The following is a 13,999-nucleotide window of genomic DNA, read 5'->3' as shown; positions in this document are numbered from 1 at the left end:
GAGGGAGTGTCTGAGGGATAGTGAGGAGGGGCAGAGGGAGGGTTGTTCGCTGTTAGTCGGCGGCTCTGTGCTGAGTGAGCAGCTGGGAGGAGCAGGATTTACTGAGTGTGTTCCAGCAGGGACAGGGACAGGGACAGTGTCAGTGTCTCCGGGAGGGGCAGGGGGAGCCGGAACCCCTCTGACACCGGGCTGTGTCCTGTCTGGAAGCGGTGGGTGCAGGTGGACGGTGTGCGCGGAGCTGAGACAGACCGCGGTCTGGGAGAGAAGGGGACGCTGTTACCCGGAATAAGGAGCCCGAGGCTGGGAAGGAGAGAGAGAGAGAGAGGCAGTCCGATTCCCGAATGGCCACCTGCTTTGGGGAACAGCTGCTGCTGGCGGAGTGGAGGTTGGTGTGCAGTAAGAAAGGATAAATCCGAGAATCATTTCGCTGCTCGGGATTAGATGGGGACAGTTCATTGCAAAGGTTCATGCAACATTCGGAGTGAGAAGATGTCTCTGCACTGTCCTTTGAACAGCACTGCTGTGAGAAATGGCTTTCTGCTCCAGCCCCACAGTCCATTCCTATAAACTCTCCCAGCGGCTGCTGTTCGGCTTCACCCTGTCTCTGTCCCTCACCTATGTCTGCTACACTTTGCTGAGTTGTTACACCTCCCTGCAGTTCCCGGTGACCCAGGGCAGTGAGCACAAGGCGGGCAGTGTTGGAGAGCCTCCCGGGGCCAGGCTGTGGCTGAGCGAGAGTAGCCCCACGTTCCAGGCGCTGGGCAGCGAGAGCCCAGCCGAGGTGGCCACCGTGCACAGCTGGCTACTGGACAGGGAAGGCCAGGAGTCCAGCACCACGGACGAGGAGCTGAGCCGCAGCAACAGCACGCCGGACTTCGGGCTGCAGCGGCTGCCTCAGGCTATCATCATCGGGGTGAAGAAGGGAGGTACCCGGGCGCTGCTGGAGGCCATCCGGGTGCACCCGGACGTCAGGGCGGTCGGTGTGGAGCCACACTTCTTCGACAGGCATTACGACCGGGGTCTGGAATGGTACAGGTAAGCTCCCACTCCTCCCCATCAGTCCTCCTCCACCACCAGCACTACCACCACCTCACCTTCACATCTCCTGGCTCTCTCTGTGCACTTCAGTCTAGAGCTCCATTAGCATGCACTCAGTCTGCACCCACACCGGGCATTTTCACACCCCCCCCCCCCCCCCCACTCCTGTGGGGAATTCTACCCCCTTGTTTTTTTTTTAAGCTTCCAGTCCTGTCCAGGGAAAGTGTCACCCTTTACTTTGAAAGGATTGGTGAATGTTAGCCCGGGGGCTGTTCAGAGTGGGAGCAGGGCGCTGTTAGCATTTCCCTGCTCAGCAGACAGCGGCGCCTCCCTCTAACTGACAGCAGGGCTGGCTAGGAACATGCTTCTGTTCTGTAACTTGCTGAAAGCCACTCGAGCACAGCCCGTGCTCATTCACCGGTCTCCAAAAGACCCATTCAAATGAGTGGCCCTCCGGTAAAAAGAGATGGGACCTCCAGATGCTGCCGACATTCTAAAGGCTGTAGTGTCCTAATTGCGAGGGGAGCACCCATTCTCATCCCCCCCCCACTCCCATTCCCATTCCCATTCCCACTCAGCTGGGTCTGGGTTCCGAGCGGGAACTCGGGGCAAAGTTACAAGACTTGAGATCGAAGGGCAAACCCAGAGGTGACCACAGGAGATGCGTCTTGTTTGGGAGAAGGCAGCATCAGTGTTTGCCTCTGAACGAAATGGCTGTGAATGTTCAAATCCACCTTTTTTCAGTTTCCTTTCCAAGTGCATTAGGTACAGAGGGATTGTAATGGGGAAAGAAGAGTCCGTTTATTTTGCCTGGTTGGGGAATGGGAGGTGGGGGGTGAGGTGGGACACAGCTCATTTGGTGTTGGTGCGCTTGTGAACAATATATTCACTCCAGGTAGCACATGGGGTAAGACTAATGAAGCCGCGTTTGTTCTCCTTGGGACAGCTCAGGTTCATAATGGAAGCTTTGGCAGGAGGGTCTACAATTAGGAAGAGTTTACAGTGACGGGAGGAATAGGAACTGGAGGACACCGATTTCACATAATTGGTAAAAGACCAGTGGGCAAATCTGGAGCTGGAGTTTTGTAAGGCGGCAAATGGTTGAGCTCAGGGTGAAAGGGGATAAGCAAAAGCAGTGGTAACTTTCAAAACGAAATCAAATAAATATTTGAAGGCAAGATTTGGCGGGTTATGCAGAAAGGGCAGGGCAATGGGATAGTGTTTGCACATGGGGCTATAAGCTTCATTGTGCACAATCTTAAGATCTCAGCTGCCCTCCCACTGTGCTTGTGTTATCCTACAGGCTGTACCCTGACCAATGAGGACGTGTTGGGTTTCCCTGTCTCTGCCCGTGTGTAGGACTTGCTCTAACAAACCCTGCGAGTGCTGGGATGAAGTCATACCCACCATCCACATGAAGAGCTCACATTGAGCTCACAGCTTCCACCTTGATTCTCGCCAAACCCATTTCCGTGATCACTCTCAAAGCCGGAGACTCGGCTCGGATTAGCTCCAGCTAGTCAGGGGAGATAAACAAAAGGAATGAGATAAATAGAGTAAAACAGAGTAAGGGAAAAGGGACGACGCTCTGCCTGAGGTTGGAGCGAATGAGAGAGAGATTGTCAAATTACCATCCTCTTTTTGATTAGTTTTGTGGCCTTACATTCTCCCCCACCCAGCCATCCCGTGACCCCAGCACTATAACCTCATTGAAGCCTACAGCTGTCTGAGCACATTGCATTCCCCCCAACTTGCTCTTTCCCGCCCTCTATGTTGTTCACCCAACCATTGTGCCTTCAGCTGTTGAGGCTGAAGTTCTGGATTTCCAGCCAACCCTCACCCACAAAAACAAATCCTGCTTCCCTCCATTACTTTAAAATGATGTTTGAAACCTATCCTGTTGACCAGGGTTTTAATCGTTTGTCTTGTTCGTTCTTTGCGTTGTTCAGCATCAGGTTTTGTTTCATGAACATCTTAGGATAACTTACCGCATTACTGGTGCTACGTAAATGCAACTGTGATTGTTCCAAATGCTGAGTTACTTTGAGAGGACCAGTCCCACCTCCCTGACCGTATGGGTAACTAGTATTCTCCCTAACCCTTTGAGTAGGCAGTTTGTATCTTCCTGACTTCTAAACTGTGATCTAATCCACATGCCCAGAAAAACACCAGTCCCAGCTTCTGGTTTGAGGTAGATCATCATGAAAAAAAACAAAGATTATTGGCTATGAAGTATGTTGGGTATCCTAAGGATATAAAAATTGCTATATTTTTCTTTTGTTGTTGGAAATTCCAGAGCAGACAGTAACACAAAAGTATGGCAGGATTTAGACATGGTTTTAAAAAAATGCAGCTTGTTGTCATGACGACTTGGAACTGTTTGCCAGGTCATTGCAAGCTATGGTTCAAGAGAAGCACTATCACAAAAATGGAACTTTTCTAGAAATAATTCACTGCTTATTCTGTCTGTCACGCTTCTTTCACATGTTTGTTGTGGTTGATAGCTGTAAGTGTAAATTTTTGGATGGCTGAGGAAAACTGAAAATATTTGGCCTTGGCTGGTACAGTGAGGTGATGCTGAAAAGGCAAGTGAGGAGAGCTAAGCTGCTGTGACTCCCTCATCCCATTTCCTACCTAGACCCAGGAGTTGGTTCCAGCTGCAGTGTCCTATTTCCTTCGCCAAGGCCAATCAGACTGAACTTGCCAGCCAATCAGCACCCACTTCTGCAATATAAATTAGCATGAACTTTGACATTCTTCTATTTGTTCTGATGTGCAAGACAAAATGATTTGGTAAAGTGCCTCCCTGTTCAAGTATTTATATTCCATTATTTGTTTCTCCCAGTTGAGCTAATTAAATAATGTGAAGAAGAGTTTTTTTTAGATTAAATTACTTAGCCCAAGTCCACACCGACCCGCCGAAGCGCAACCCACCCAGGCCCATTCCCCTACATTTACCGAGCAAATCCTGCAAGTCTCAAAAGAGAGAGGGCTAATTTTATTGTAGCTGAAAAACATTAAGCCAAGAATCAAAGTCTAGTAGAGCAGGACATAGCCAAGGTGAAGATCAAAGTCTTTGTTCAAACACTTGGACTAAACCTCCTTAGCTTTCTTCAATCAGGTGGGAATAGATCATTATCTCAAGTTTCTGCACAAGACTATAATTGACCATTTCTGATATCAGACTATGTTGCACACTTTCTAAGGCTTTACATTTCCTGTAGTCTTCCAGCATCAAACTTGGCAACTGTCATTGCTGAAAATTGTACATGCAAACAGAAAATGTAGAACTGGTTAAATATGGGTTACAACATATCACAGGAACCCCAGATTGTTCAGGCTGATACTGTATCATCATCATCTTTCTGCTATCCTGCTTCCCTGTCTTTCTCATTTCTCACTTTCCACACGGTCTTCACAGTCAGCATTAGAGATGGGGGAGTTTGTATATGTAATTTTCTCCTGCAGCTTGGGGCTCTCCCTGAGTGTACAGAGGTGTAGAAGCACTTTATTATTGCTCCTTGCACAAGAGTTGAAATGGAGGAATGCCACTATTGTTATAGTTACTGTGATAGCTACACTGATGTAGTCTGACAGTGTTCTTGGGAGAAGCTGTGGAATAAGTATCAGCCTGGTTCATATAGCAGAGGACAAGGGTATGGAGGCAGCAGAATTGTTTGATTAGATTCCCTACAGTATGGAAATAGGCCCTTCAGTCCAACAAGTCCACACCAACCCCTGACTAATGCACCTAACACTCTGGGAAATTGACCATGGGCCAATTCACCTAACCTGCACATCTTTGGATTGTGGGAGGAAACCCACGCATATTTTGGGAGAATGTGCAAACTCCACACAGACAGTGACCCGAGCCTGCAATCGAACTGGTCCCTGGCACTGAGAGGCAGCAGGCCACCGTGATCCCAAACTTTAGATTTGAAGACTTGAAGGAACCAGGAATGACTGAGGAAGGGAACGAATGCCACAGCTTGTAGGTCTGACAACATAATACATTGAAGTGAGAGTTTTCAGGATACCCTGAAGCTGAGGCAGAACACGAGAGGGAGATCCAGAGGAGTAAGAACGACACGTGCTGGAAATACTCTTCTGTCGGAACAGGAAACAAAAATTACACTTCAGCATTGTGATGTTAACACTGTTTCTCTGTCCACAGAAACTGCTTGGGCATTTCCAGCATTTTCTGTTCCCGTTTTGAATTTCCAGAGTCTCTTATGCTTATATATAAATTCCAGAAGAGAACTGACCACAAATGTGTTGATGAGCAAAGGGAGACAAGAAAGGTTACTGAGAATGTCATGTTGCAACTTTGGCATGAGAGCTGATGGCTTATCGGGTAGCCAGCTGCTCTTTGGTTTCTGTTCTGATATTATATTCCTGTTCCTACAGTGTTTTATTGAATTCAACCCAAAATGCATAGAGCTTTTGAGGAATCACCTTACATTCACTTAACTAAAGGTGGCATTCATGTATTGCAGAGCTTGCTGCCTCTATGCACTTCCTATTACGTGCTTCACTCCCCATACCCAACAATCAGCAGTTTAGTCATTTGAATTCAAGAGATCAGACTACCGTGAATCACTGCTAACGTACATATACTCAGAGTAAACTCACACCAACACTCTGGGTCACAAGTAAAGGGTCTGGAGAGTGAATCGCATTAATTTTTGACCCAGGCCCATTATGAGTCTGCCTCCATGCTGTGTGCATGTGATTGGTGATTTGATGGTTACGGATTTGCATGTCAAATATTTTAGTTTAGATTAGATTAGATTACATTACAGTGTGGAAACAGGCCCTTCGGCCCAACAAGTCCACACCGACCTGCCGAAGCGCAACCCACCCATACCCCTACATTTACCCCTTACCTAACACTACAGGCAATTTAGCATGGCCAGTTCACCTTCTCTGCACATCTTTGGACTGTGGGAGGAATCCGGAGCACCCGGGGGAAACCCACGCAGACACGGGGAGAACGTGCAAACTCCACACAGTCAGTCGCCTGAGGCGGGAATTGAACCCGGGTCTCTGGCGCTGTGAGGCAGCAGTGCTAACTGCTGTGCCACCGTGAATTATTATCAAGATGTATAAACTGGTTTCTCAAAGTGAGGGTTATATGCGCCTCTCACTTTGCTGTACATCGTTTAAAATTATACGGCTCGTATCTCTACTGAAGTTAATCCAGCTCCAACAAACCACCATTTAACAATTCCTCTGCCCAGTGCCATGTTATTTACTGTCTGCAGTTCTACAATGAGAATCCAGCTGTTACACAATTGCTCAGTAACTTCATCCTACCCTAAGCACCTTGTGCTAATGACTGTATCATTCCTGAAATTTAGTAAGCGTTCCTTGCTCGGTACTCATTATGCCATGGGAAGAGATTCCAGTTTGCTGTTATTTGGTAAATAAGGCACATGTAAGCCTGAGAATTGGCAAGTTTGTTTTTGTACTTGCATAGAAATATAATTGTCAATGTGAGCCCATGTGAGGGCTTGAGGATCCCACTATAGCGTCTGACTGCTGTCAAATTATGCTGTGTTCTCTTCTGAATTGCTGTCTCCCTGGTATACTGTAGTCATTTCCCATATTGTATGAATGTGCTTTAACATTCTTGCTAATTGACCATCTCCAGCTGTCGGTGGTGAGCTTATTGAATGCTGGCCTTTCGGCTCAAGCCCAAGTTTGTGCAAACAAATGAAAGTCTTCTCCATCTGCTTGGACTGAGGATTTAGTCAAATGAATTTGTGTTATGTTCACCCCAGTTCCAAATATACTGCCAACTGGCACTAAATTGTCACTTTCAATCCATAAAAACTGCAAGATGACTGATGTGGGAAATGGAGAATGGGACTCTTCATGAGGTTTTGTCAGCACCTCCTGCTGGTGAGAAGCAAGTGTGACATGACCAATCAATCAGAGCATTGAAATGTATCTGCAGCGCTCTCTGATCAAATGTAGATCATTCTATTGCACCCTTCCCCTTTGTTCAATGCCAGATTCAAAGAAAAATATAACGCATGTAGCGGAGATAGATTATGGTGTGAAAAATCACTGAAACCTCACATAGCATAACACTCAAAGCCTGATTAAACATTTGCCTCATGCCAGATAACACCAACTGGTACAGCCAAAGCTTTTGGCACCTTGAAGCCTTCAACCTGTTCTAATTTAAGTCAGTTAAGCAGCAGGCTTGGCAATGCATTTAACCCATAACAGTCCAGAAGGGAAACTGTTTCCTACACTCACATAATAAATGCTTTTCTAGAATTCAACAGGGCAAATAATCTCAGGGTTTAGGAATCACAATCCTCTTATTTCAAGCTCTCAGAATCAACATCAAAGGATAGGGTGTAGAACTATTTAAAGACAGAATAAAGCTTTCTCTATGCTCGCTCAATATTAATTCTCAATGCAGGTACAGCATTTGATAGATAAATAGTAATACTCCCTCAACACTGTCCACTCAAATGCTTCCGGGGGGTACAGCACAGGTTAGATGCAGAATAAAGATCCCTCTACCATGTCCCATTAAACATTAACCATATTTATTGATTGATTAATTTGTTAACTAGAAATGGTAGGTCAGGTGGTGTCAAACTGTAGCGAATGGTTATTTCTGGAGACCGCAGTAATTCCAGACAATTGCATCAACAATGAAGTTCTAGAGACTGAGGAACTTCGCCTCAGTGTTGTTGAGCTGGAGACTGAACTGCAGACATTTAGAAATTCAAGGAAGGAGAGACTTATGGAGATGTTATTCCATGAAGTAGCGAAACCCCTTCAGTTAGTCAAATTTTAGCATTGGTCAGTGACAAGGGAATATGAGTTCTAGTCAGGCTGGTTACTACACCCAAATGTAGCATCCTCCCTCCAGAAACAGTGTAATTATAGAACCAGGCTGCTCAGTGGTGGGAAAGACTTTAGAAAAAAATTATTCAGGGGAAAGGAAGTAACAGTCAGTTATGCAAATGTGGGTTAATTAATGAAAGCTGGCATGGATTCATTAAGGATAAATTGCATTTAACCCTAACTTGTAATTGAGCTTGTTTTTTGTGAGAAACTGAGGGTTGGTGAAAGTAATGAGATTGTTTGGACATATGTGTACTTCCAGGAGACATGCACTGAAATAAGCGAGATGAGAAGGTGTGAATTGGCTATGTGTAAGTATACAGAACAGTGGTGTATGGTTGTTCTTTTGGACTGGAGTAAGGTATTTACAGAACAACCTCGATTATCCGAACGAGTGAGGCAGGGAGTATTTCGTTCAGATAACTGTTCGGATAACGTTTTTATGGGACCTTGAGATCCTGTTCGGATAATCCGAAATTCGGATAATTGGTCTGTGGATAACAGAGGTTGTTCTGAAATGGGGTTGCCCACTTAATATGTTAACAACCCAGATAAGAAAGCACAAGTCAAGATTTCAAAATGTGTCAGCGACACAAAACATGAAAGTTTTGGGAATTGCGAGGAGGTGATTTTTAAGGGAGTGGGCAAAGGTCTGGCAGATGGAATACAACGTTAATAAATGTGAAGTCATCCATTTTGATAGGAGTAACAGTAAAAAGGACTATTACTTGAATGATATTAAGTTACAGCATGCTTCTGTGCAGAGACACCTGGGTGTCTTTGTGCATGAATCGCAGAAGGTTGGTCTGTAGGTACAACAGGTAATTAAGAAGGCAAATGGAATTTTGTCCTTCATTGCTAAAGGGATTGAGTTTAAAAGCAGGTAGGTTATGTTGCAGCTGTACAGGGTGTTGGTGAGGCCACACCTGGAGTACTGCATGCATTTTGAGAAAGGATATACTGGCACTAGAGGGGCTGCAGAGGTGGTTCACTAGGTTGATTCTGGAGTTGAGGAGAGACCTGAGTAGACTGGGATTATATTTCTTGGAATTCAGAAGGATGAGGGGGAATCTTATAGAAACATGTGAAATTATGAAGGGAATAGATGAGATAGCTGTAGAGAGAATGTTTCCACTGGCAGGTGAAACTAGGACAAGAGGGCATAGCTTCAACATTAGGGGGAGCAGGTTTAGGACTGAATTGAGATGGAACTTCTTCACCCAGAGGGTTGTGAATCTATGGAATTCCCTGCCCACTGAAGCAGTTGATGCTACTTCAGTGAACTTTTTTAAAGCTAAGTTCGGTATTTTTTGAACAGTAAAGGAATTAAGGGTTAAGGTGAGAGGGCTAGTGGAGCTGAGTCCGTGAAGAGGTCAGCCATGATCTTAGTGAATAGTGGAACAGGATTGAAGGGCCAGATGGCCTACTCCTGCTTCTAGTTCTTATGTTCTTATGGTTCATAAACCTCAAGAGGACAGAGACAGGATGCTGAAAAAGGTGGACAAGTGGCAGATGAAGTTTGCTGCAGAGAAGTGTGATGTGATTCATTTTGTTGGAAGAATTAAAGCCATAGAAATTAAGGATATGAGAGCAGGAGTGGGCCATTTGGCTGATTTTTGGTTGTGGTCTCAACTCCGCTTTCCTGCCCCCCTCTTGCAGACGTACACAGTCACACGTACTATAACTCTTGACTCCCTGTTGATCAAAAGTCTCTGTTACTCTACTTTGAACAAATTCAGCTCTCCAGCTTCCATTGCTTGCTGGGAAAGAGAATTCCACATAGCGATGACCCTCTGAGAGAAACCTCTTCTTTTCATCCCCACCTGAAGATGAAGGCCTCTTATTCTGTGGTGTTTCCACAGTTCCACTATCCCTCTCACCAAGAAACATCCTTCTGATATCCATCCTATCAAGTCCCCTCAGAATTTAATATGTTTGAATAAAATAACTTCTCCGTCTTCCAAACATCTACAAATATAGGCCCAGTTTATAATTTATTATAAAATAAATCTTTCGTCTTGGCAATGTGTTGACTGTATCTTCTTTAAACTGCTTCTAATGGAGTTAGCCATGTTTTTTCAAATAAAACAGGGCTGAAATAAGGAAGCCAAAACAGTACACAGGATGCCAGATGTGTTCTCCTCAAAGTCTTGTCCAGCTTTCTACTTTGGTATTTTATTCCTCTTACAATAAGTAGCAACATTTCATTCCACTCTTTAGTCACTTGCCAATCTCTAACTTGTTATGCTTAATTTCCTCGGACTCCTGGATCCCTCTGCACCATCAAGTTCAATAATCTAATAGAATCCCAAGTGTTGAAACGGGCAATCAGTCCAACTTTCCAAAGAGCATCCCACCCAGACGCACCTTTCTACCCTATCCCTGCAATCCCCAAGGCTAATCCACAAAACCTACACATCCCCAGACACTCGGGGCAATTTAGCATGGCCAATCCACCTAACCTACCCATCTTTGGACTATAGGAGGAAACCCACACAGACATGGGGAGAACAGGCAAACTCCACACAGATGTTCACCCAAAGCTGGGATTGAACCTGGGTCCCTGGCACTGTGAAGTAGCAATGCTAGCCACTGTGCAGCCCTGTGTGCAATTCTGGCCACCCAATTATAGGAAAGATATTATTAAACTGGAGAGGATTCAGAAAAGATTTGCCAAGATGTTGCCAGGAATAGTGGGTTTGAGTTAGAAAGATAGACTGGAAAGGCTTGGGACCTTTTTCACTGGAGCATAGGAGGTTGAGGGCTGACCTTATTGAGGTTTATAAAATCATGAGGGCAAAGATAAGGTGAATGAAAAATGTCTTTTTCCTAGGGTGGGGGAGTTCAAAACTAGGAAGCATATTTTTAAGGAGAGGGAGAAAGATTTTAAAAAGGGGCAACTTTTTTTTATACAGAGTGGATTGTATGTGGAATGAGCTACCAGGAGAAGTGGTAGATGTATGTACAGTTACAACATTTAAAAAGGATATTTGGATAAGTTCATGAATAGGAAAGGTTTGGAAGGATATCTGCCAAATACAGGAAGGTGGAATGAGCTGAGCTCGGGAACATGATCGGGGTGGACAAGTTAGACCGAAGGGCCTGTTTCCATGCTGTCTGACTATACCTGTCTCTATTATCATGGACAGGAGGAGAAATAAATTATCTTTATTGTTTTTCTCTTCTGTCTGTAACAGAGTTAAATTTTAACTTGTTTTTCATTTTCTTTCCTTTCCCTTGCAAAATAAGATGTATTATGTTCCCCATTTTCCAGCAAATATTCTCCATTCATAAAATTCAATTATTAAATCTCTTCTCACCTTAAAAATGTGCCCCAAGTCTTAAAATCCCCCATCCGAGGGAAAAGGCAACTACCCTTAACTATTTATACTTCCCATTATTTTAGAAACTTCTGTAAGGACACCTCTCAATCTCCTTTGCTCCAGTGGGGGAAAAAGAAATCCCAGTCTATCCAGCCTTTCTTTATAACTCAAACCTTTATATCCAATAACATTCTGGTAAATCTCTTCTGAAACCTTTAGCTTAACAACATCCTTCCTATAACTGGGTGACTTGAACTGGACACAGTGCTCCAGAAGTGGCCTCAACAAGGCCCTGTCCAACCTTAACATGACACCCCAACTCCTGTACTCAAAAGGCTAAGTAATGAAGGCAAGGGTGCCAAATGCCTTTTTAACCACTGTGTGAAGCAAACTTGAAAGAATTATGTGCCTGCACCCCTAAGAAAATAAGTCACAATTATGAATTACATTTTTAAAAATTGGCATTAAATACAAGTTGCTGTTAAATGGCGATCCTTTCGGTTGTCTGGTCACAGATGTCCCTTTTACAGGAGGTCAGATGCAGTTGAATTTTACATTAATTACAAACTGGAAGTTAGTTCACTTTGCCGACCACTAGAAGATTCTTTATGGAATACAAAGTTTTGAGAGATTGAGGTCAGTATTAGTTAAGCATAGATCTGCTTTGCTCATTTCGCTTCTAGTTTAAAAAGCAGACCAGCAAATAAGTCACAGCTACATAATTAAAACTATTTTCAAACAACCATTTTCAGTCACTTGGCTGGGATTCTTGTTTGAGGCATTCACACCATTCACACCATCTCCAACATAATGAGTTTCATGAGTTTCCTTTCCTATCACTGCATAGTAGGGTGGGGGCAACCCATTGCCTGTAACTGTGTTTTGTTAGCTTGCCTGGACTGTCTATGCAATACCAGGAATGTGACATTCTAGGAGGATGGTGTCAGCTTTTGTCCCCTGGTTACTGCTGATCAGAACTTTATAGAAACTGGGCAACTAGCATCATGAAGTCAGTAAAAGTTATGTCGTCAGTCCAACAAAGAAATATAGTTTTTTTTAAAAAAAGAATGTTACTGTTGGTATTAACCTACTTAAAATAGTTGTAGCTTTTCTATTCCTATAATGAAAGTGATCCTACATTATATGCCATCTGCCAGTTTTTGTCCATTTACTTAGCCAATCTATATTCCTTTGAAGACGGTGTCCTCTTGGACTAATTTTCCTATTCATTTAGCTACTATACATTCAATCACTTCATTTAAGTCACTGATATCATTTGTCAATATTTGAAGCCCTAGTATGGATTCCTGTCTCACTCTACTAGTTATAGCTTGTCTACCAAAAAAAAACATTAATCCCTACTCTCTGCATCCTATCAACTAACCAGTTCTTTATCCATGCTGAAACATTATCTCTGTACCCTTTGCTGTTATCTTGCACAGTCACTTTTGGCTGCAAATTGACCCAGGTATATTGGTGTACAAATCACGAGAGGTGGTCCAATAGGTTATCAGAGTGGTTTATAAAGTAGTATCTTGGACTTTATAAATAGGGGAGGAGAGTACAATGGATGAAACTTGGTTCAAACCTATTGAACACAATTTTTTGGCCTCAAAACCACAGAGAGCAAAAAAGCTTTGCAAGAATAGTTGAAAGGATGAGGAACTTCAGTAATGTAGATAGAGTAGAGAAGTTGGGGCTATTGTCCTTGGAGAAGATAAGGATAAACTCTGCAGCAGAGTAGATAGGGAGAAACTATTCCAGCTGGTGTATGAATTGCGAATGAGGGCACTGATTTAAAATGATTGTTTCGTGTTACCTTTTGCCAAAAAAAAAACACCTTGTATTAAGTGAGTAATTAGGATTGGAATAGATTGAGAACCCAGATTAAAAACATGATTTTTAAAAGAAATTTGTAGAGTTATCTGGAGGAATAAATTGTAGAGGAAAAGGCAGGGGTGTGGGACTGGATGAGTTGTTTTGGCTAGGTGCCACCTCAGAAAAGAGGAATGGGATTCGGAATGTACTGATGGAGAAGTTTTTTGTGTCTCAGTTTGATGAACAGGTTGAGGTACTTGTTGCAAGATGAATGGGGGAAATTGACGACGGTATATAGTGCCGGAGCCTATCAAGTGGGCAGAATGAAATGGTATGTGTTAGTGAAGGGGACCAGTAAAGTCAGGAGAATAGATGCTGTCTCCTGTCAATGATAAGAAGTTCTGATGGTTGTGTTGCCTGGTGCCGGGGTTAAAGCCATGTCTCTGAGTCTGGAGAGAAATTTGCATTGGGTTGGACCCAGTCCACAAAGGAATCGGCAAAATAGTCAGAATGTAGAATGATGTTTTGCTGAGAGTTTCAGAGTTCACAATCAAAATTAAAAGCAGGACCTGAAAAATAATCTCTGGATTATTGACCTTGAGCACATGTCAGCTCGCTAAGGGACAAACAGGTTAGAATGTTAAATGCAGAGCTGATGCAGTAGTATGGGAGACAGAGTTTCTCTTAATGGCCTTTGACACCTATACTAAGGAAAGAGTGATTGGTCTGTTTGTGTAGGCTCAGATTAAAATTGGCTGGCACTGGCATTGTAGCCAAATGAATAAGTAGTGCAGTAGATAATGTTTTTAAACAATTTTGGGGGAAATGAGGGATTTGGAAGAATTCAAGAAAGGGTACATCTAAACACACTAAGGGAAGTGTCAGGGTTATGAAGGAAAGCAATGTGAGAATAATTAGTATGGGTCAAAATGGACAGTGAGAGCTGGCAT

At 43.8% G+C, this 13,999-nt stretch overlaps 1 protein-coding gene across 1 annotated transcript in view; it reads left to right on the top strand.

The window, feature by feature from the left end:
• The first annotated feature begins 71 nt into the window (after window positions 1–71).
• The window catches only part of hs3st4 (heparan sulfate (glucosamine) 3-O-sulfotransferase 4), a 159,472-nt gene continuing 145,544 nt past the window's right edge, over window positions 72–13,999 (top strand). The window contains exon 1 of the mRNA XM_043711664.1: window positions 72–1,035. Coding sequence (XP_043567599.1) covers window positions 530–1,035 — 506 coding nt within the window. The 5' untranslated portion in view covers window positions 72–529. The remainder of the gene's footprint in view (window positions 1,036–13,999) is intronic.

The sequence above is a fragment of the Chiloscyllium plagiosum genome, chromosome 21, assembly GCF_004010195.1.
Source record: "Chiloscyllium plagiosum isolate BGI_BamShark_2017 chromosome 21, ASM401019v2, whole genome shotgun sequence".
NCBI classification, from domain to species: Eukaryota; Metazoa; Chordata; class Chondrichthyes; order Orectolobiformes; family Hemiscylliidae; genus Chiloscyllium; species Chiloscyllium plagiosum.
The sequence above is the reverse complement of the archived record's forward strand: the minus strand, read 5'-3'. Positions and strand labels throughout refer to the sequence as shown.